A 23,961-nucleotide genomic window follows, 5' to 3' on the forward strand; every position below is an offset into this window, starting at 1 on the left:
ACGGCACCACTGCACTCCAGCCTGGGCGATAGAGCAAGACTCTGTCTCAAAAAAATAAAGAAATAAACAAACTGGAATTTCAAGGAAGCTGCAAGCTTCACTATGACAGCTGTGGAATAAAAAGGGACTCTGAATGCCAGTGCAGGGTATTGGACTCTGGTTCAATACCAAAGTCTGGTATCTTCTGATCTGGGAGCTGGGCCCCAGATTGGAAGGTAGGCTGTGAGTAAAAAGCTGGAGGTGACAGAGTCGGAAGAAACTTAGTGCAAGGAATGATCCACAGAGGGGGTGAGGCTTACCAATTTGAATGTAAATTAGCACCACTTTTTCGGGAGGCAATTTGTAAGTATGTATCAAGAGTCTTAAAAAATGATCATGTCCTTTAACCCAGTCATTCCATTTCTAGTAACTTATAAGGAAATTTTTAAACTGCACAGATATTTAGCTATGAGGATATTCAACCAGCATTGTAATAGCTAAAACAAAAAACAAACAAAAGCAAAAAAAAAAAAAAAAAGTCCAAGTACAGTGGCTCACCTGCAATCTCAGCACTTTGGGAGGCCAAGGAGGGAGGGTCACTTGAGACTGGGCTACACACTGAGACTCCATCTCTACAATTTTTTTTTTAATTAGCTAGGTGGGGTGGCGGGTCCCTGTAGTCCTAGCTTCTTGGGAGGCTGAGGTGGGAAGATCGCTTGAACCTAGAAGGCTGAGGCTGGACTAAGCCATGATAGTGCCACTGCACTCCAACCTTAATCCACAATTAAGATACAGCTATAAAATGGAATATTTTGCAACTATTACAAAGGATGTAAGTGAAAACTTGACATGGAAAGACATTTATTCTAAACTCTGAAAAGAAGGCCAGCTACAGAATTGTATCTCCAGTATGTATGTCAATATTGCTTACAAAAAAAAAAAAAAAACAACAAAAAACCATGCTGGGCGTGGTGACTCAGCCTGTAATCACATTTTGGGAGGCTGGAGTGGGAGGATCTGTTGAAGCAAGGAGTTTAAGACCAGCCTGGACAACACAGCGAGACCCCCATCTCTACAAAAAACGTAAAAATTAGCCAGGCATGATGGCTCGAGGCTGTGGTCCTAGCCAGTCGAGAGGCTGAGAGGTGAGGATAGCTTGAACCCAGGACGTCGGGGTTGCAATGAGCTATAATCGTTCTACTGCACTACAGCCTGGGTAACAGAGCAAGACCCTGTCCCCCAAAAAATTTATTTTAAAAAGGCAAACGAAAAAACATTAAAAGTATACATTTACAAAGACAACTATCTGAAAGGATATTCTCCAAGAAGTTAAAAGTCATCTTTAGACAGTGGGGCCATAGGTGTTTTCCTATTTTTACCAGCTTTATAATTAATTTTTAAAAGTTATTTTCAAGTAGTCCTACCCAGTCTTCCTTACGAGTTAGGACTCAAATGCCACTCTCTTCCCCTAAACTGTCCTGAGTCCCCTCACCATAATAAGCACCAATGTCTTCGTTAAAATCCCGACACTGCCAACACTCAGCTAGGGGGTTGAACCTTGCTCCATCTCGTCCTTTAGTCCCTGTGTGCGTCTTTCCCCCTACAAGCCTATTGACCCCCTCCAAGAGGTCCCGTGTCTTCCCCGTACTTGCCCCACAGGCTAGATCAGACCCTGTCTGACCCCTGGGTTATTGTAAAACTTAAGATCTGTCCCCTAGGTCTCGGAGTCGGTTGAACTAGGGTCCAAAGGTTAAAAAACACTGACACAAAATGCCAGGCCACGAACTGAAGCACTGAGGCCCGGCTGCAGACCTCTCCCGAGAGGGGAATAATCCGTGCCGGCCGGTTCCGCCATGGAGCCAGGTGCAGGTCACCTCGACGGTCACCGCGCGGGGAGCCCAAGCCTTCGTCAGGCTCTGTGCGGCGGAAGCGCAGTGATGTTTTCCAGTAAAGAACGCGGACGTTGCACCGTGATCAATTTTGTCCCTTTGGAGGCGCCGTTACGGTCCACGCCCCGCTCGCGTCAAGTGACTGAGGCCTGTGGTGGAGAAGGACGTGCCGTGCCGCTGGGTTCTGAGCCGGAGTGGTCGGTGGGTGGGATGGAGGCGACCTTGGAGCAGCACTTGGAAGACACGTGAGTAGTGCGCGCCTCTTCGGCCTGTCCTGAGGTCGCGGCGGAGGAACTTGAGCGGAACGAAAGGCGGGAGCTGCGAGTACCGGCCAGGGCGTCTCGGGGACGTCGCGCGACCCCCGGGACACGGGATGAGGGGGCTAAGCCCTACCCAAGGCCGCAGGGCGGGGCGGGTGACCCGGAATTAAAATCCTGCCGGGCACCGCACATTCCCTCTTGAGCGAGTCTCCCGGGCCCAGGCCACGGGCCAAAACTGCCTATCTCGTTGTTGAAATCGTCTTTACGGTCAGGGTGGTTCTGCAGAAGTTTTAGAAAACGGGTTGACTTTTGGGAAGATTGTGCCAGTTGTGCAGAGTCGAGCCCTGCAGTGTAAACAAACACGTATCTCCTGTGTGTAACCTATCAGTTACTTGGTGCTTAAGTAGATAAAAATCATTCTTTAAATTTTTCGAACAAGCAGTATCTATGTAAAATTCAAAACTGGAAAAGTATAAAGGGTACAGAGAGACACCTGCCTCCCACCGATGTCCCTTAGCTTCCACTTACCCTCCAGGAGGTAACTTGAGTTTTTCAACAGTTGTTTTAAATGAGTTAGTACTAAAACATGCGTTTTTAACAAGAGTGAAAACATCCTAGATGTTTTTCACGCAGTGTTTGTGGCGCTCCAGAACTCAGCAGTACTTAGCACATTTTTTTCTCTCATCAGAGAGAAACTGGTTTATTTCAATTAATTAATTAGAACTTAAATTTTTTGTTTTCTTTTTTTGAGACGGAATTTCGCTCGTCGTCCAGGCTGGAGTGCAATGGCGTGATCTCGGCTCACTGCAGCCTCCGCCTCCCAGGTTCAAGCGATTCTCTTGCCTCAGCCTCCCGAGTAGCTGGGATTACAGTCATGCGCCACCACGCCTGGCTAATTTTGTATTTTTAGTAGAGACGGGGTTTCTCCATGTTGGTCAGGCTGGTCTTGAACTCCCGACCTCAGGTGATCCGCCCACCTCGGCCTCCCAAAGTGCTGGGATTACAGGCGTGAGCCATCGCGCCCGGCCCTAGAACTTAATTTTTTTCTTAGGGTGTGACAATGAAAAAAGATTGAGAAACATTGATTTAAAGCACTTAATGCCTGGTACATAGAACACCTGTATGTTTGTACTTATTTAAATCCTTTTTCTCCCATTATGTACTTCAACTCTCTTGTGTTCCTGGAATTAGAATGAAGAATCCCTCCATTGTTGGAGTCCTGTGCACAGATTCACAAGGACTTAATCTGGGTTGTAAGTATCTCTCATACCAACTATTTGATGAATTGCATAGCATCTGATGTTGACTTGGAGCCTAGCGTGCTATTATTTTCTAGCTTTTATTTCCTGTTACCTTGCCAGTTCTTTCTGAGTTTGAGAGTAGAGATTATCTCCAAATAACAGTATCAGAAAATTGAAACTTTTCAGTTGGTGTTTATGAAGGAAGATGTTCCTTGCAGTCCTATAACAATAAATAGTTGTCTCTACTAAAAATAATATTTGAATCATTTTAAATTGAGTCTAGAAAGGACTTCAGATAATGACAGCTGTTAACCATTTATTGAATGTATGCCATATGCTGAGACTGCTAGGCTCTAAATACATTATCTTTAATTTTCACAACAACCCGGCAAGGTGGGTGGTGTACAATTTTGAAGCTCAACTACACTAAACAAGAAGTGAATAGGCAGTAAAATGGGATTTCAGTGTTGGACATACCTGGTCTCAACCCCTTGCTCTTTCATTTGTTAGTAGTGTGAACGTGGACCAAAAAACTACCTTTTAGGCCCTCATTTTCTTCACTGGGTTGTTATTTGATAATGGTAATAATCATAGAATTATATTTATTGAGCTGTTATGTGCCAAGCACCATTGTAAGTGCTTTACATATACTCTTTTATTCCTCCTAACAACCCAGTGAGGTAGAAAAAGAAATTGAGGGACCAGGTGCAGTGTCTCACGCCTGTAATCCCAGCACTTTGGGAGACCAAGGTGGGCAGATCACTTGAGCCCAGGAGTTCAAGACCAGCCTGTGCAACACAGTGAGACCCCCCATCTCTATTTTTACAATAAACATATATATATGTTTTTTAAATTTAAAAAAAGAGGCCGGATGCGGTGGCTCACACCTGTGATCCCAGCACTTTGGGAGGCGGAGGCGGGTGGATCACCTGAGGTCAGGAGTTCGAGACTAGCCTGGCCAACATGGTGAAACCACATCTCTACTAAAAATGCAAAAAAAAATTAGCCAGGCATGGTAGCAGGTGCTAGTAATCCCAGCTACTCGGGAGGCTGAGGCAGGAGAATCGCTTGAACCTGGGAGGCAGAGGTTGCAGTAAGCCGAGATTGCACCATTGCACTCCAGCCTGGACGACAAGAGCGAGACTCTGTCTCAAAAAATAAAAAAAGAAGCTGAGACACAGAGGTTAAATAACTTGCCTGAGGTCATACAGCTAGTAAGTCGTTAAGCTAGGATTTTTGTCTGGCCCTGATGCCTCTTAATCACTTTTTTTTTTTTTTTTTTTTTTTTGAGACGAAATCTTGCTCTGTCGCCCAGGCTAGAGTGCAGTGGCACGATCTTGGCTCACTGCAACCTCCATTTCCCAGGTTCAAGCAATTCTCCTGCCTCAGCCTCCTGAGTAGCTGGGATTACAGGCGCCTGCCACCACGCCCAGATAATTTTTGTATTTTTAGTAGATACAGGGTTTCACTATGTTGGCCAGGCTGGTCTCAAACTCCTTATCTCAGGTGATCCACCCACCTCCGCCTCCCAAAGTGCGGGATTACAGGAATGAGCCACTACACCCGGCCTAATCACGATATTTTAAGGTTATATAATATGTATAAAATGCTTACATAGAACTGAGACATAATACTTAATAAATGGTAGCAATTACACATGAGGAAATAAGTTTGGAAAGGTAAATAAGTAAAGCATTCAGTTAATTAGTGACAACTAGTAAACCCAAGACTTGTTGCTCCTAATGCAGGAATGTTTAAAGCTCTGAATTTTTGCTGGAAGGGTAACTGAAAGAGGTAATCGGTGTAACTCAGTTATGTTTAACATGCAGATCAGTCATTTGGGAGAAAAAGGGTAAATTTTTGGAAGCATTTGCTAGGCTTACTAATGGAAAGACTGAAATTCAGGTATGGAAATCTAAAACTAAATGAGTTCCTTCAAGAAACCTTCAAGGCTCAAACGTTGGCATCGGATCTGGTCAAAATGTTTTGTATAGTAATAGTACATCCAAATGCTCTGCCATAGTGGCATGTCTATTACCTGATTTGGTTTCAGGTACAGTTAACTTTGTGTTGCCTTTATATACAGAAATATATTGTAAAGTACACTTAGTAATTAATTTTCGTACCTAGAATTTATAGGTACTTTTGTACCCGAGATTTAGTTACTATAATATATACAGACTAATACAAACATTAATAAAAAGACAATTCTGTTGACATTTTAAAACAGCCAGCTAGCTTATTTTAGCAGAAATACTCTATGAGCAATCAGGTGACATATATCATCTCTATTTTCCAGGCCGCGGGACCCTGTCAGATGAGCATGCTGGAGTGATATCTGTTCTAGCCCAGCAAGCAGCTAAGCTAACCTCTGACCCCACTGATATTCCTGTGGTGTGTCTAGAATCAGATAATGGGTGAGTAGATTTCAGCAGATCCTTTCCTTTTTGTTCAGAAAAATTCCTGGTAAAATTGGCGGGGGCCGGCCCTGTGTTCATCAGTGATTCCTTATTCAGACTACTTTGGGAAAAGTTCTTAATCTTTTGAATCACAGGAACAGACAAGTTGATCCCTAAAGCTAATGTGCTCTCAGGCCACAATGCTATTTAAATGAAGAATAAGAATTGGCAGAAGCTATCAGTTTACCAACAAAAAGAAAGTAATAGCACAAAGGAAAACTAATCAGAGAATAAAAATTACTTTTTTTTTTTTTTTTCTGAGGCAGGGTGTTGCTCTGGCACCAGGCTGGAGTACAGTGGTGTGATCATGGGTCACTGTGACTTCAACCCCACCGGGCTCAAGCAATTCACCCAACTCAGCCTCCCGAGTTGTAGCTGAGACTACAGGTGTACACTACCACACCCAGCTAATTTTTGTATTTTTTTGTAGAGATGAGGTTTCACCATGTTTCCCAGGCTGGTCTCGAACTCCTGGGCTCCAGTAATTTGCCCGCCTCAGCCTCCCAAAGTGCTGGGATTACAGGAATGAGTCACTGCACCCAGCCAAAAATTACTTCTAAAGTAATAAAATTACTAAAGATATTCCAAGTGATGGTCCTCAGAATAATATGTGAAAAAAAGTATATATATACAACTGCTACTATCACAGCCTTGTAAAAAGAAAAAACATACAGTCATGCATTGCTTAACAATGGGGATATGTTCTGAGAAATGTGTCAGGCAGTTTTGTTGTATGAACATCATAGAGTGTACTTAAACCTAGGTGGTACACCCTATTACACACCTAGGCTGTATTGCTCTTAGACTACAAAGATTTGTAGCCTAAATAATGTAGGCAGTTATAACAGTGGTATTTATGTATCTAAACGTAGAGAAGATACAGTAAAAGTATGGTATAGGGAAATTTTTTAAAAGGTATATCTGAATAGGGCACTTACCATAATGGAGCTTACAACACTGGAAGTTGCTCTGAGTAAGTCAATAAAACTTTTTGACTTTATAATAACACTTAAAACAGTTGTACAGCTGTACAAAAATTCTTTTTTTAAACTTTTTTTTTTTTACTTTTTAGACTTTTTTGTTAAAAGCAAAGAAGAAACACACATTAGCCTAGGCCTGCACAGGGTCAGGATCATCAATATCACTGGCTTCTACCTCCACATCTTCTCCCACTGGAAGGTCATCCAGGGCAGTAACATGCATGGAGTTGTCATCTCCTGTAATGATGATACCTTCTGGAATACCTCCTAAAGGACCTGTCTGAGGCTGTTTTATAGTTAACCTTGTCTTAATAAGTAGGAGTAGTATACTCTAAAATAATGATAAAAAGTAGGCCCGGCATGGTGGCTCACACTTGTAATCCCAGCACTTTAGGAGGCCAAGGCGGGCAGATCACTTGAGGTAAGGAGTGTGAGACAGCCTAACCAACATGGTGAAACCCTGTCTCTACTAAAAATACAAAAATTAGGCATGGTGGCAGGCACCTGTAATCCTAGCTACTCAGGAGGCTGAGGCAGGAGAATTGCTTGAACCCGGGAGGCAGAGGTTGCAGTGAGCTGAGATCACGCCACTGCCCTCCAGCCTGGGCAACAGAGCAAGACTCTGTCTCAAAAAAAAGAAAAAAAGTATAGTAAATACATAAACCATAGCATAGTCATTTATTATTATCAAGCGTTATGTACTGTACGTAATTGTATGTGCTATACTTTTTATGACTGGCAGCACAATTTGTTTACACCAGCATTACCACAAACATGTGAGTAGTGTGTTGTGCTATGTGATGCTGGGACGGTTAAAAGGTCACTAGGCAATAGGAATTTTTCAGTTCCATTATAATCTTACGGGACCACCATCATATGTAGGGTCCACTGTTGACTGAAGCATTGTTATGCAGCACATGACTGTATCATATACATGCAAAGAAAACAAAGACCAGTAAAGCCTTTTTTTTGTAGTTCCAGCTACTGAGGTGGCTGAAGCAGGATTGCTTGAGCCCAGGAGTTTGAGGCCAGCTTGGGCAACATAGCAAGACAGTGCCTAAAAAACCGAAACAAAGAACCAGGGAAATATTAACAGTGGTTGTCTGTGTGTAGTAGGATTAAGGATTCATTTCATGTTCACATGCTATATGTTTATGTATTTCCCAAATGTTTTGTTATGTTTAAATATTGCTTTTATACGTAGAAACAATTACATTATTTTAAATATTGTATCCTAAAGCAAACAACATCTTTAATCTTACAGTGAAGTCCCACTGATTACGTTTTACTGAATATTTTCTTCCTTGCATTTCAGGAACATTATGATCCAGAAACACGATGGCATCACAGTGGCAGTGCACAAAATGGCGTCTTGATGCTCATATCTGTTCTTCAGCAGCCTGTCATAGGAACTGGATCCTACCTATGTTAATTACCTTATAGAACTACTAAAGTTCCAGTAGTTAGGCCATTCATTTAATGTGCATTAGGCACTTTTCTGTTTATTTAAGAGTCAATTGCTTTCTAATGCTCTATGGACCGACTATCAAGATATTAGTAAGAAAGGATCATGTTTTGAAGCAGCAGGTCCAGGTCACTTTGTATATAGAATTTTGCTATATTCAATAAATCTGTTTGGAGGAAAATGGATCTTTTCTAGATTCTTTAAACTTAACCAAATGTTCTTTTTGTTCAGTTATCAAACTGTAATTTTTTTAAAAGGTCTTTGTTCTAAATTACTTTTATTTAAGAAGCTTCCTGAAATACCTACATTCTCACAGGTATGTCCATGGATCCCACCCGTGTGCAGTCAGAAATCTACATGTAACTTTTGACCCCTCAGTAGCCTACTGACTTAAACAGTAACACGAGTTTTCTATGTTTTACGTTTTTGTTTTTTGTTTTGTTTTGTTTTGTTTTTTTCAGTAGACAGAGTCCTGCTCTGTCGCCAGGCTGGAGTGCAGTGGTGCGATCTCGGCTCACTGCAAGCTCCGCCTCCTGGGTTCAAGCGATTCTCCTGCCTCAGCCTCCAGAGTAGCTGGGACTACAGGCGCACGACACCACACCTGGCTGATTTTTGTATTTTTAGTAGAGATGGGGTTTCGCCATGTTGGCCAGGATCGTCTCGATCTCCTGACCTCGTGATCCACCCGCCTCAGCCTCCCAAAGTGCTGGGATTATAGGCAATGAGCCACTGCACCCGGCTGTTTTATGTATTATATACTATATTCTTAGAGTAAAGTAAGCTAGAAAAAATGTTATTAAAACTATGAAGATAAAATATATTCAATATTCATTAAGTAGAAGTGGATCATTATAAAAGGTCTTTATATTTGTCATCTTCACATTGAGTAGGCTGAAAAGGAGGGTTTGTCTCACTGTCTCAGGGGTGACAGAGGTGAAAGAAAATTCATGTGTAAGTGGACCCGTGTTGTTCAAGGATCAAGTATACTATATGCCAGGAACTCATTTAATTATCCTTAACAACCCTATACAGTAGGTACTCTTACTTACCCTATCTTAGGTTTGTGTAACTAAGGCTATGAAATTACCAGAGTCATCATTTGAACTCGGGACTCCAATTCAGTCTGTACTTTTTTTTTTTTTTTTTTTTTTTTTTTTTGAGACCGAGTTTTGCTCTGTTGCCCAGGCTGGAGTGTAGTGGCATGATCTCAGCTCACTGCAAGCTCTGCCTCCTGGGTTCACGCCATTCTCCTGCCTCAGCCTCCCGAGTAGCTGGGACTACAGGTGCCCTCCACCACACCCGGCTAATTTTTTGTCTTTTAGTAGAGATGGGGTTTCACTGTGTTAGCCAGGATGGTCTCAATCTCCTGACCTCATGATCCACCCGCCTCAGCCTCCCAAAGTGCTGGGATTATAGGCATGAGCCACCGCGCCCAGCTGAGTCTGTACTCTTTAACACCCAGACCACCAAATAGGACATGTTGGCTAGAAAATAAATTTTTACATTTGAAAAGTATAGGTCTAGCTGGGCACAGTGACTCATGCCTGTAATCCCAACACTTTGGGAGGTCAAGGCAGGAGGATGGCTTAAGCCAAGACCAGCCTGGGCAACATAGTGTGACCCCATCTCTACAAAAAATGTTTTTTTTTTAATTAACCAGGTATGGTGGCATGGGCCTGTAGTCCCAGCTACTTGGGAGGCTGAGGCAGGAGAATCACTTGAGCCCAGAAGGTTGACGTTGATGTGCCACTGCACCCTAGCCTGGGTGACAGAGCAAGCCACTGTCTCAAAAAAAAAAAAAAAAGGTTCGCTTCAACCTTTATAGTTCTCAACGGAATTGTGCACAAGCAGGCACAAAAGACTGATTTGTTGAACTTGAATGTAGTTCTGTTGCTCTAGCGATTTAACATTTGACAGTATAAAAACCTCCAGGATATTATTTATCCAAAAATATTAAGCATCTACAAATATAAGGTGCTATGTGAGAAAGCAAAGATTTTTAGTAAGACATAGCTCCAGCCCTTGAGCTTGTACTTTAATAAATGGGATATATATGTATGGTCTTCACCATACTTATTAATACCTGACATACATGTTGTTTTATGTCTGATTTCCCCAATAATGTACACACTTTGAGGGCAAAAGCTTTGTCTTTTTTTTTTTTTTTTTTTTTTGAGACAGTCTCGCTCTGTGACCCAGGCTGGAGTGCAGTGGCACAATCTCGGCTCACTGCAACCTCCGCCTCCCGGGTTCAAGTGATTTTTGTGCCTCAGCCTCCTGAGTAGCTGGGACTACAGGTACACGCCACCACGCCCAGCTAATTTTTGTATTTTTAGTAGAGACAGTGTTTTGCCATGTTGGGCCAGCTGGTCTCAAACTCTTGGCCTCAAACGATCCACCTGCCTCGGCTTCCCAAGTGCTAGGATTTCAGGCGTGAGCCACCGCACCCAGCCCCTTAGTCTTATTTACATATATATCTTAAGCACCTAGAACAGTTCCTAGAACAGAGTAGGCACTGAATAATTGCTGAATAGATGAGTATATAACTAGTACAAGAGGTTTTCTTTATTTTTTTGTTTTTGAGACAGGGTCCTGCTCTATCGCCCAGGCTGGAGTACAGGGACACAATCTTGACTCACTGCAACCTCTGCTTTCCCAGGTGCAAGAGATTCTTGTGCCTCAGCCTCCCGAGTAGCTGGGGCTACAGGCGCACACCACCACGTCTGGCTAATTTTTGTACTTTTAGTAGAGACAGGGTTTTGCTGTGTTGCCCAGGCTGGTCTTGAACTCCTGACCTCAAGCAATCCTCCCGCCTCGGCCTCCCAAGGTGCTGGGATTACAGGTGTGAGCAACCATGCCTGGCCCCACAAAGGAGTTTTGTAGTATGAACTGAGCCTCCAAAGATAGAATGAATGGATGCTTGCAGTAAAAGGAATATGGGGTTTCCAGCAAGAGGAAATGGCAGTGTGAAGAGTGGATAAACCAAAAGGAATACGTAATAGCAAATGCCTTAGTTTGGTCTGTGAGGTAGGAAGTGAAAAAGCTGAAAGGTAGGGCAGCTAACTCAAGGAAACTGAATATCTGCTTTTTAAGAAATCTAGGCTTTATCCTATTAGCAGATTGGATTTTGGAGCAGGTGAGAGTAAAGGTGGAGTTTTAAGATTAATTTGTAGTGGCCAGGCGCCGTGGCTCGCGCCTATAATCCCAGCACTTTGGGAGGCCGAGGCAGCTGGATCATCTGAGGTCAGGAGTTCAAGACCAGCCTGGTCAACCTGGTGAAACCCCATCTCCACTAAAAATATAAAAATTAGCTGGGTGTGGTGGCAAGCACCTACAATCCCAGCTACTTTGAGAGGCTGAGGCAGGAGAATCGCTTGAGCCCGGGAGGCGGAGGTTGTAGTGAGCCAAGATTGCACCACTGCACTCCAGCCTGGGTGACAGAGTGAGACTCCATCTCAAAGAAAAACAAAATTAATTTGTAGAAAGAGCTCATTTTTTTCAAGGTGAGCTTCCTTTTGTTCATCTATGTATCTCCAGTTCCTAGCCCAAAGTAATAACAGTGAATCTTTAGTGAGTTTTTGCCACATGCTAAGCAATTTACATTCATTTACCTCATTTGATCCTCAATCTTACAAGGTATTATCCCCATTTTAGAGAAGAAATAGGCTCCACAAGATGATTAGCTCAGGATCAAATGTAAGAGACAAAAAAAGCAAATTAGGCCGGGCGCGGTGGCTCACGCCTGTAATCCCAGCACTTTGGGAGGCTGAGGCGGGTGGATCACTTGAGGTCGGCAATTCAAGACCAGTCTGACCAACATGGAGAAACCCCATCTCTACTAAAAATACAAAATTAGCTGGGCATGGTGGCGCATGCCTGTAATCCCAGCTACTCGGGAGGCTGAGGCAGGAGAATTGCTTGAACCCAGGAGAGGGAGGTTGCAGTGAGATCGCGCCATTGCACTCCAGCCTGGGCAACAAAAGCAAAATGCGATCTCAAAAAAATAAAATTAAATTAAAAAATTTGGCAGAAAGGGAATAAAGGAGAATGAAGAATTAAAGATGATTGAATTTTCTAGTCTAGGCGATAGAACTGGGTGTCTTAGAAAAAAGCAGTGAACTTAATAACAGCGAAAAGATGACTGGGTTTGATTTTAGATGTTGACAGGGCATCTTGGTGGTAATCCTTAATAGCAAGCATGTATTGAGTGCTTGCTGTTTACCAGGCACAATGCTAAACCTCCCCTAAGGAGCCCCTCATTGCATTCACATTTATTTATTTATTTATCTATTTATTTGAAATAGAGTGTCACTCTGTCACCCAGGCTGGGGCCTAGTGGCACTATCTCGGCTCTCTGCAACCCTCTTCCTCCCAGGTCGAAGCGCTTCTCGTGCCTCAAGCGTCCCAAGTAGCTGGGATTACAGGCATGCACCACAACACCTGGCTAATTTTTGCATAGAGACAGGGTTTCGCCATGTTGGCCAGGTTGGTTTCAAACTCCTGGCCTCAACTGATCCACTCACCTTGGCCTCTCAAAGTGCCTGTGAGAGGTGACAGCGTGCTGGCAGCCCATGCAGCCCTCGCTTGCTCTCGGTGCCTCCTTGGCCTCGGCACCCATTCTGGCAGTGCTTGAGGAGCCCTTCAGCCCGCCGCTGCACCGTGGGAGCCCTTCTCTGGGCTGGCCGAGGCTGGAGCCGGCTCCCTCGGCTTGCGGGGAGGTGTGGAGGGAGAGGCACGGGCGGGACCCGGAACTGTGCACGGCGCTTGCGGGCTAGCTAGAGTTCCGGGTGGGTGTGGGCTTGGCGGGCCCCGCACTCTGAGAGGCCGGCCCGCCAGCCCTGCCGGCCCCGGGCAGTGAGGGGCTTAGCACCCAGGCCAGCAGCTGCGGAGGGTGCGCGGGGTCCCCCAGCAGTGCTGGCCCACCGGCGCTGCGCTCGATTTCTCGCCAGGCCTTAGCTGCCTCCCCGCGGGGCAGGGCTTGGAACCTGCAGCCCGCCATGTCTGAGTCTACCCCCACGGCCGGCTGTGGGCTCCTGCACGGCCTGAACCTCCCCGACGAGCACCGCCCCCTGCTCCACGGCGCCCGGTCCCATCCACCGCCCAAGGGCTGAGGACTGCGCGCACCACACTGGACTGGTGGGCAGCTCCACCTGCGGCCCCAGTGCGAGATCCACTGGGTGAGGCCAGCTGGCCTCCTGAGTCTAGAGGAGACTTGGAGAACCTTTATGTCTAGCTAAGGGATTGTAAGTGCACCAATCAGCACTCTGTGTCTAGCTCAAGGTTTGTGAACACACCAATCAGCACCCTGTGTCTAGCTCAGGGTTTGTGGATGCACCAATCAGCACTCTGTATCTAGCTAATCTGGTGGGGACTTGGAGAATCTTTACGTCTAGCTAAGGGATTGTGAATGCACCAATGGGCACTCTGTGTCTAGCTCAGGGTTTGTAAATGCACCAATCAGCACTCTGTGTCTAGCTCAGGGTTTGTAAATACACCAATCGACACCCTGTATCTAGCTAATCTAGTGGGGATGTGGAGAACTTTTGTGTCTAGCTCAGGGATTGTAAACGCACCAATCAGCACCCTGTCAAAACGGACCAATCACCTCTCTGTAAAACAGACCAATCGGCTCTCTGTAAAATGGACCAATCAGCAGGATGTGGGTGGGGCCAGATAAGAGAGTAAAAGCAGGCTGCCTGAGCCAGCAGTGAGTGGCAAACTCGTGTGGTCTCTTTCCAGACTGTGGAAGCTTTGTTCTTTCTCTCTGCAATGAACCTGGCTACTGCTCACTCTTTGGGTCTACATTGTCTTTATGAGCTGTAACACTGACGGCGAAGGTCTGCAGCTTCACTCCTGAGCCAGCGAGACCACGAACCCACCAGAAGGAAGAAACTCTGAACACATCTGAACATCAGAAGGAACGAACTCCAGACACGCCACCTTTAAGAACTGTAACACTCACGGCCAGGGTCTGCGGCTTCATTCTTGAAGTGAGTGAGACCAAGAACCCACCAATTCCGGGCACACTGGGATTATAGGTATGAGCCACCACGAACAGCCTCCCATTGCATTTAGAATTAAAAAGTTATGGCTGGGCACAGCGGTTCATGCCTGTAATCCTAGCACTCTGGGAGGCCGAGAGGGGCAGATCCCTTGAGGTCCAGAGTTTGAGACCAGCCTGGCCAATATGGTGAAATCCCATTTCTACTAAATATCCAAAAAAATTAGCTGGGTGTGGTGGTGCACATAATCCCAGCTACTCAGGAGGATGAGGCACAAGAATCACTTGAACCCAGGAGGCGGAGGTTGCAGTGAGATGAGATTGTGCCATTGCACTCCAGCCTGGGCTGTGACTGAGCGAGACCCTGTCTCAAAAAAAAAAAAAAAAAAAAAAATTAAGTTCTAACCATGACCTCCCAACCCCTGCATAATTCAGGCCCTGCTAACCCCTTGGGCCACATCTCATGCCACCCTGTGTCTACCACATATCCCCCTCTGGCACATAGGAAGCAATTGTTTTTATTGAATGAAATAAATGAACATACATTCTCATTTATTCTTCACAGCACCCTTTGAGGTAGGATATAATGTATCCAATTTATCGATGAAACATAAGATGTGCTGGAAAGAGCTTGAGGCTGGAAAAGGCTCATTTTCTAGTCTGTACAGAGCCAAAGCTGAAGTATGCTTGTATGAGGGAGTCCCAGGACACTTCTATAATAGTTAATTTCATGTGTCAGCTTGGCTGGGCTATGGGATGCTCAGGTATTTGGCTAGACATTATTTTGGGGTGTAACTGTGAAGGTGTTTCTGGATGAGATCAGCATTTGAATCAGTAGACTGAAGAAGACTGCCCTCCCCAATGTGAGCGGAACTCATGCAATCCATTAAAGGCCTGAATAGAATAAAAGGCTAAGAAAGAATTTCTCACTGCCTGACTGTCTTGAAGTCGGGACATCAGTCTTCTCCTGACTTTGGACTCAAACTCAGAATGGAACTTACACAAATGGCTCTCCTGGTTCTCAGGCCCTCTCAGACTAAAACTTACACCATCAGCACTTCTGGTTTTCAGGCTTCTGGACTCAGACTGGAACTACACCATCAACTCTCTTGAGTGTCCCGCTTGCTGACCAGAGTGCAGGCTTTTCAGTCTCCATAATCATGTGAGTCAATTCTCATAGTAAATCAACCTTAGTATCTCCTCCCCCATCACTGGTTCTTGCTCTGGAGAATATTCTATTCTTTCTCGAGAACCCAGACTCATTCAACCCCTCAGGTTTGATAATTCACTAGGATGACTCACAGGACTGAGCATTTAGTTGTTGTACTTACATGGTTTATTAAAGTGAAAGGATACAAAGCTGACTCAACAAAGGCAAAAGGAGGATGGGGCAAAGTCCAGAAGAAACCAGGCAGAAGCTTGCAAGAATTCTTCTATTAGTGAAGATACACAGGATGCAGTTAATTCCTCCAGCAATGAGTTGTAACAACATGTGTGAAATGTTGCCAATCCAGAAAGCTTAGTAGAGACTCAGTGCCCAAGGGGGCTGGTCACCAAAGTACCCTCTCTGCCTAGCACATATCAAAATTCCAAGCTCCCGAAAAAAAAGCAAATGTTCAGCATAAAAATTGTATTGTTTACATAGTTTAAGCACAATGATTCACTATTATCATTTAAGGAATGGTAGGAACCCTCCTGAAATCGAAGTTCCCAGTTGCCAGCCAGAGGCCAACCATGTAAACAGGCCTTTCAAAGAATAGGAATCTCAGGCCAGCGATGTTAACTCTTTTCTGAACAAGGATTGAATGAGGGCAAGGAGAGAGTCAACTAAAAATAAAGTATCTTAATTCTAGTTGGTAAAGCTTATTAAAGTCTAAATCCATAAGTGTTAAAAATTATTCCTGGGCTGGCTATGTTTGACAGTGGCATGAGGGTAATAGTGGTGATTGCCAAATCATGCTGCATTCTTGCTGAATAGCTTTAGGGCCAAGAGTTAAAAGGTTAGAAGTTGAGGGAATTGTTTATGTTTCGTTAAAGACCCTACAAGCTTTATTAAGACAATTGGGTACAGATGCCAAAATGTTAACTAATATCCCAAAGGTGGCTTAAGAATTATTTCTTCTTGCTATTAGGCCTCATTTGACTAACAAAAATTATTTTTCATGAACCAAGTACCAATAGTAGGTCCAATGTGCAGTCATCTTACATTATATATTGTTAATCCTCACAACAACCTTGCAAAATATTAGCTACGCTTTAGAGTTTTAGAAACAGACTCAAAGAGAGTAAATTGCCCAGAGTCTACGGGCTTAAAAACTGACAAAATTGAGATTATCACCAAGCCTGCATTTCTGTTCATGTGCCTCTATGAAACATATGTTTGAAGTTCATCTCTGATTACTTTGCTGCCCTCTTGGCCTCTATGAATGACTTGCTGTTCTGCCGCATTTCAAATCTGACCCCAGGCATTAGCATCAGAGTTCTCTATCAATATAAAGCCTATTATAAGACAAAGATGAATAGGAATATATATACACACATATATAATGTATTGTTTACATAGGTTAGGCACAATGATTCACTATTATCATTTAAGGAATGGTAGGAACCCTCCTGAAATCTAAGTTCCCAGTTGTATATGTTCCTATATGTATATGTGTGTATATATATATTCCTCTGTGTGTGTAAGAAAAATATATATATAGCCTAGCATCATTTCATCCTGTGATTAGAATTATGGATAGCTGGCTCCTTACAGTGGTTTATGCCTGTAATCCTAATACTTTGGGAGGTCAGGATGGGAGGATCGCTTGAGCCCAGGACATCGCAAACAGCCTGGGCAACAGAGTGAAACCCCCATCTCTTAAAAAAAAAAAAAAATTAATTAGCTGAGCATGGTGGTGCATGCCTGTAGTCCCAGCTACTCAGGAGGCTGAGGTAGGAGGATTGCTTGAGCTGGGGAGGTCAAGGCTGCAGTAAACCATGATTATGCCACTGACTCCAGCCTGGGCAATAGAGCAGGCCCTGTCTCAAGAAAAAAAGAAATCATAGATAGCCCTGCTTTAAAAGAGCAACAAGCGTGCCACCAAAAAAATAAATCAGTCTTGTTTACTAAAAAATGTTTTCAGGCTGGCCACGGTGGCTTACGTCTGTAATCCCAGCACTTTGGCAGGCTAAGGCAGGCGGATTGCCTGAGCTCAGGAGTTTGAGACCAGCCTGGGCAACATGGTGAAACCCCGTTTCTACTAAAATACAAAAAATTAGCTGGGCGTGGTGGTATGCGCCTGTAGTACCAGGTACTTGGGAGACTGAGGCAGGAGAATCACTTGAACACGGGAGGCAGAGTTTGCAGTGAACCGAAATTGCACCACTGCACTCCAGCCTGGGCGACAGAGTGAGACTCTGTCTCAAAAAAAAAAAAGTTGTCTAGAGTGTATTCATAATTACAAACAGCTCTCTGAAAAGCATTTATTTGCCTTCTCTCTTTGGGTTTTCTCCTGTTGAATGTTTATTTGATCCTTGCCACCAGCATCATGTAACTGCATAATCCTTCCATGCTTACACTCACAGGGCACCCTCCCAAACCACTAAGCTGTCCTTCTGCAAGCACTTTAATCAAAAAGTATTATAGAGTTTGATTTTAAGAATCTGAGAAGCCTCTTGCTTCTTAAAAAGGAACATGCATAAATATGTGCAGATTTTCCAGATAAAACTAAAAACGCATCCTTTCGTCTAAAATATACTCTGGTTTAAAATCTGGAATATTGGTGTGGGAGACGAAAGACAATTTCCCATTTGACTTGTTTGTTTTGTTTTGTTTTATGTGGAGGGTAGAGGGAGGAAATGGGAAGAGAAAGTTGAATTATCCCAGTAATTTTCTAGGGGTCTCAGCCTTAACCATTTCCAAAATATAATAAAAAACAATCTCATTAAAATTACTACGAGCATACGTCTTTTGCAGGAGGTGGTTGAGGTAATCAGATCTCAAAAATGCAATTAAAATGGGGTCTGAAACCCCAAATTAGTAACCAGAATCTTTAGTCAATATACAAAAGGCCACACGAATGGGTTGAGCTTACTGAAGATTTCTGTTTGTGGCCCAGGAAATGCCTCTCTCGCCACCCATCCAGGAGTTTTATATTCTCCTGTAAAATAAGCATGTTGTGAGAAGTTCCCTGAGGAAATTTGAAGACAAGTGTATGAGAGCTCTGGAGCCCCATCCCCCTGCCCTGAGCATAGTCGCCAAAAGGACTTTCCACTTAGTTTACTTCATGCTTGCTTTTGAGCCTGCGGCAAAAAATTCTACCTTCTGAGTGACTGTGGGTGGAGGGAGGGCCTGAGATGACATCAAATCACAGTCTTTCCTCCTCCCCTCAGGAAGTAAAGTCCACTAAGCAGGAGGGCCTAAATCGTCTGAGCCCTCCTTGGCTCTTACAATGCTCACTTGTTTTCACAATGCAGCAAAATGAAATGCCTTAGAAAAAGAGTAACATTCCAGAAAACGGTGTAATTTATTTTTCTTCCTTAATTGCCCCATCTGTGGAGGATTTCTTTGCTGAACACCACATCAAAGGTAAGATGGGAATGTGACTGTGTGCTGGGTTGGTTTTCTAACAACGACTGGCATCTCTCCCCACCCAGCCTGCTCACCAGATGGCCATTCCGCATACCCTGCCAGCTGACTTTCCTTTCCAGTTAGAAACAGTCAGCCTTCGACCCGACAGGGGAAATAATGAGTACTGTTCCCCCTTCCTCAGAACATTTACATTTTCTTTTTGCTATCATTCTTTATATACACTTGTTTATTTTACGGAACCGATTGGGAGAAGGTAGCATAGTGTCATGTTACTCCTGAATACTTCAGCATGTATCTCCTAAGAATATTCTCTTGTGGAAGAGGTTCCAAGAGGTTAACCTTGGTACAGTATTCTGTATTATACAGTCCATATTCAAATTTCCCCAATTGTCCCCACAAACTGTCTTTTACAACTTTTTTTTCTGATCTAGGATATATTCAATAAGCGGGTATCGCATTTCGTTGTCATGTCTGTTTAGCTCCAAAAATATTTACATTTAGCAAATGTTTTCTAAGGAGAATTCCTAAACTCAAGGCTCACCTTCCCTTTCTATTTCTCTTAAGCGTTCACCCGGAGGACCAGCAGGGTGACGCACAGCTTCTCCAAGAAACTGGCTTGCAGACCTGGGGGGAGGGACACTGAGTACAGTTCTAGGAGTGGCCACCCCACAGTCACTGAGATCAGGCTTTCCAGGTAACTAAGTCCTTAGTTGCATCAGGCAGACTTCATCTGTAACTGAGGGGTTAAAAAAAAAATTACAAGTGGTTTTATATCATAGGGAAAAAGGTTTTTTTTCTGTTTTGTATTAAATTTCAACTTTTATTTTAGATTCAGGGGGTACATGTGTAGGTTTGTTACAAAGGCATATTGTGTGATGCTGAGATTTGGAGTATAATTGAACCCCTCACCCAGATAGTGAGCATAGCATCCAATAGGGAGTTTTTCAACCCTCCTCCCTCCCTATCTTGTAGTCCCCAGTGTCTGTGGTTCCCCTCTATGTCCATATGTACCCAATTTTTAGCTCCCACTTATAAGTGAGAACATGCAGTATTTGGTTGTTTCTGCATCAATTTGCTCAAGATAATGGTCTCCAGCTGCATCCATATTGCTGGAAAGGATATGATTTTGTTCTTTTTTATGGTGGCTGTGTAGTATTCCATGGTGTCTATGTATCACATTTTCTTTATCCAACCCACTGTTGATGAGCACGTAGGTTGATTCCATGTCTTTGCTATTGTGAATAATGCTGCAGTGAACATAAAAGTGCATGTGGCTTTTTGGTAGAACAATTTATCTTCCTTTGGGTATATACCCAGGAATGGGATTACTGGGTCAAATGGTAGTTCAATTTTTGGTTCTTTCAGAAATCTCCAAACTGCGTTGCACAGTGGCTGAACTAATTTGCATTCCCACCAACAATGTATGAACGTTCCCTTTCAGATAAAAAGTTTAAAAGTTTAGATTAGTTTCTGGTCCACTGAATCAACTGTCTTGGATTTATCACAGGGATCTTCTGCATTTAAAATAGAAGAGGCATCATGCTGAAGAGGGAGGGGAAGGTCCAACCTTACACTAAAACCCTGGATGGAGGATGGGGATGGATGATTGTGATTCATTTTTTCCTGGTAAGAATTCGCTTTTTTCCCCCTTTCCTATTGCCTAAAAGCAGGCTTTCTGGAGAAAGGCTCAGAGCTGCCTACGAATAGGATCACTTAGGAAATCTTTGGCATCTGAGTGGAGGGGTGGGCAGGAACAAGGCCAGGAGCTGCCAAAAACTGCTAAAGTCAGAGGCCCATGCCGAACCCAGGAGAAAGTTGAAAATGCCCCTAGAGCAAAAGCGGAAATGTTCCTGGGCTGGGTGTGGGGGCTCACGCCTATAATCCCAGCACTTTGGGAGGCCTAGGTGTGCGGATCACTTGAAGTCAGGAGTTCGAGACCAGCCTAGCTAACATGGTGAAACCCGATCACTACAAAAATACAAAAATTAGCTGAGTGCAGTGGCATGCACCTGTAGTCCCAGCTACTTGGGAGGCTGAGGCAGGAGAATTGCTTGAAATCAGGAGGTGGAGATTGAAGTGAGCCAAGATCGTGCCACTGCACTGCAGCCTAGGCAACCATGAGAGACTCTCTCAAAACAAACAAACAGAAGTGTTCCTGAATCCAGTCATCTACTCTTCCTATCATCTCTTAAACCTGAGAATGCTCAGTCACAATCAGCAGTTCTGTACTGGCTGCATGGCAGTTAGGGTTTGGGGACAATCATACTTTTAACCATCCCAAAAGTAGCACTGGGAGGTGCTAAAAAGTGCTCTGGGGGTGATCTCCCCAGTTCAGCCCAGCATAGATAGAACACTGTGGGCACAGCCCCTTCCACTGATAAGGGGTGGGGACATTTCCTCTGTTTGGCCTGCTGTCTACTTCCCAATCCATCCCCACTAACTATAGTTTATGCTGTCTATATTTCCGATGTGTTTGGAAAGGGAGGACAAGATTTTGAAGGGGGAGTCTGATTATTCTCCTTTACCCATAAGCAACTAGATGAGGCATTCCATTTTTTAAATTAACTTCTTTCCCTCACCCTCCCAGGGGTTGAGGTGTGACAGTGGTGATCTGCATCATCAGCATGCCCATTCCAGAATGTTGGTGAACCCCAGCTATGCCCCACACAGCTCTCCAGAGAGTGGCACCAGCTGCACAATTCTTAAGTGTTTCCAGAGTTCTATTAACTTTGAGATGCACTCAAAAAAAAACCACTCTTTTCTTGCCGACACTTCCCCACTACTCAGCCCTACAGTAAGCAGCTCACGGGGAAAGGTAGCACAGGTCTTGGTGCCTTCTAATAATCCTATAGTTCACATGCAGATATCTAAGAATTCTACAAATAGGATGGTGGGAAAACATCAGGCCTCCTCCCTCGTGCTAGACAAGATAGGGGCAGAGGTCCCCAGCCAGGATTTATGTAATACAAAACTCTTAACACATAATAGTAGTACTTGCTAAACATTAGCTTCAGTACTAAACAATCTCATTTTCCCCCTAGAATATGTTATTTTAGGGGAATCTCATTTTCCCCCTAGAAATGTTACTAATAGGGAAACTAAAGGATGCCCTAAGTCTGAGAGCCCTTCCTGGGGCTGGGCCACCTCCCTAAATCATAGGCTTTGCAGAATAGGCACTGTTGGTGAGGATGTCTAATTCTCCTGCTTTTCTCCCCAGTAACCACCCTGACTTTTTCTACATTATCCTCTGAGGATAGAATGGTTTTTGATCAATTTAGTTGCTGATAGGAAAAACCATCTAATAACCAGATTAATAAACACTGTCCCACTTTTAGGGTGTGATACTGCTTACTAAGCACAAAAAATGCACTGGATCCTCAAAATGTTAACAATAAATTCAGGGGCTAATCACCCACTGTTGTAATGTGGATACTTGAATGACTGTGCTTTTGTTTCTGTATGACTTACAACTGTTCTTTTCTATAACAGATGAGCTCCTAGTAAGTGAAAAATAACAATGTTCTTTGGGAGCTTCCTACTTAAAAAAAAAGAGAGAGATTCATTCTAACCAACTTACCACACTTTATATATTTGTATGACTGTTTTCTGTATTCAGTCTGTCTTACTAGACTGAATGTTCCATGGGGGCAGGGTCTATGTCTGCATTGCTCATGAGTATATGCTCATTACCGTAAGCCCAGTGCCAGTATACAGCCTGGAACATAGTAGGCACTCAGTAAAATACTGTTGGTGGATGGATAGATGGATGGATGAATTGATAGCTGCACACATTTATGAATAAACAAATAAGGATGAAGGGGATAGTTGATGAAACTGAAGAGATGAGAATGGCTCTTGAGGCTATGAGAAGCTAATGAGAAAAATTAAGCAGGGATGTGCTAGATTTGCATTTCAGAGAAATGTGACCAGCAGATGCTACTGAGAGGTCAAATAGGAGAGAAATAACAAGACTCTATTGGTTTAGCAACAAAGAAATCTAATAACCTTGATAAGAGCTAGTACAGTGGAGCAGTGGGGGCCAAAGGTAGTGAACTTTAGTTTTCAGTGGAGTAGCAGAATGACAGAAAGTGGAGATACCTAATAGACTATTTTTTACAGAAGTTTGCCTGTGAAGGTCAGGAGGAGCTAGGGTGATACTAGAAAAGGACGCAGGATAAGAAGTTGTTATTAGATAAAACTAACTCTGACAAAGCCTGGTGCCTGTATTGAAAATAAGTCACTGAGGCTGATCCAACTCCTTTCCCAGACAATAATTAAAATGATCTAGTGAGGAAGCTCTTATTGGAGGTGGGGTGTGGGGGAAGTCCTGCTTAAGGTGTTCCTGCCAGGTTCAACCCAATTAACTGCTCTTAAAAACAAAAAGAAAATGAGGGGACTGGAGAAGTTCCAGGGTTTTTGCTTTATTTTGGAGTGAGCCATTTACAATGTATGATGTGGACTCTGGTAACAGAACTAAAACCCACCAAGCTTGGTCTAAGACATGGGATTATGTAGAATAATGCAGATTTATGTAGTCTGCTAAATTAACTAAGGAAAAACCTAGACCTTGGGAGAGATTTTTAATATCTTTGAGTCAAAACTGAAACAAAGTTGGAAGACTTCAAGTTAAGGGACGGGAAGCATGGTAGGTGCAAAGGCTCTGCCCTTGGTCTTCTTGATACATAGTGGACACGGACCCAGTTATTAGAGACAAGTCCTAACCATTCACTGCTGCTACACGCAGACACCAAGGACAGACCAGAGATGAAAAGCTCTGAACTGGGGGACCAGTAGCTAGCTAAATTTAGGTAGCTAAGAATATAGAGGTCAACATCCTCTAGACACCAGCACAGAACCCACGTCCATAGAACAAAAGGAAGTTTACTTTACAGAATGATGCACTGTATTATTCCTTGCTCATGAGAGGACACAATCATCACATTATTATGAACTGAGAGAAGAAAGTCTAAGTCATTTGAGATCTGTGTATATTTTCTAACCTAATTTCTAGCCTGACAGAAGTGCCTTAGAGGAAAATTATGGTTATAAATTGCCTCAATGGGGGCCTGATAAAATGTCTTTTTAACTTTTGAATATATAGTCCTGGCGTT

The 23,961-nt window shown here is 43.6% G+C and overlaps 2 protein-coding genes across 4 annotated transcripts in view; both read left to right on the forward strand.

Moving 5' to 3' along the window:
• Positions 1 to 1,773: 1,773 nt before the first annotated feature.
• On the forward strand, positions 1,774 to 8,454 carry LAMTOR5 (late endosomal/lysosomal adaptor, MAPK and MTOR activator 5). Its single transcript, XM_003810657.6, has 4 exons — positions 1,774 to 2,113; positions 3,320 to 3,381; positions 5,669 to 5,786; positions 8,124 to 8,454. The coding sequence occupies exons 1-4, from the start codon at positions 1,833 to 1,835 to the stop codon at positions 8,182 to 8,184; spliced, it is 522 nt and encodes a 173-aa protein (XP_003810705.1). The 5' UTR covers positions 1,774 to 1,832; the 3' UTR covers positions 8,185 to 8,454.
• Positions 8,455 to 18,633: 10,179 nt separating this feature from the next.
• Positions 18,634 to 23,961, forward strand: part of SLC16A4 (solute carrier family 16 member 4) — a 35,036-nt gene continuing 29,708 nt past the window's right edge. Inside the window, exons 1-2 of one of the 3 annotated variants that reach the window (XM_003810653.5) lie at positions 18,634 to 18,847; positions 20,358 to 20,476. In XM_003810653.5, coding sequence (XP_003810701.1) covers positions 20,390 to 20,476 — 87 coding nt within the window. In that variant the 5' untranslated portion in view covers positions 18,634 to 18,847; positions 20,358 to 20,389. The remainder of the gene's footprint in view (positions 18,848 to 20,357; positions 20,477 to 23,961) is intronic. The other 2 variants (XM_003810656.5, XM_003810655.5) reach the window with 2 other exon arrangements.

The sequence above is a fragment of the Pan paniscus genome, chromosome 1 (assembly GCF_029289425.2).
Source record: "Pan paniscus chromosome 1, NHGRI_mPanPan1-v2.0_pri, whole genome shotgun sequence".
Taxonomy (NCBI): Eukaryota; Metazoa; Chordata; class Mammalia; order Primates; family Hominidae; genus Pan; species Pan paniscus.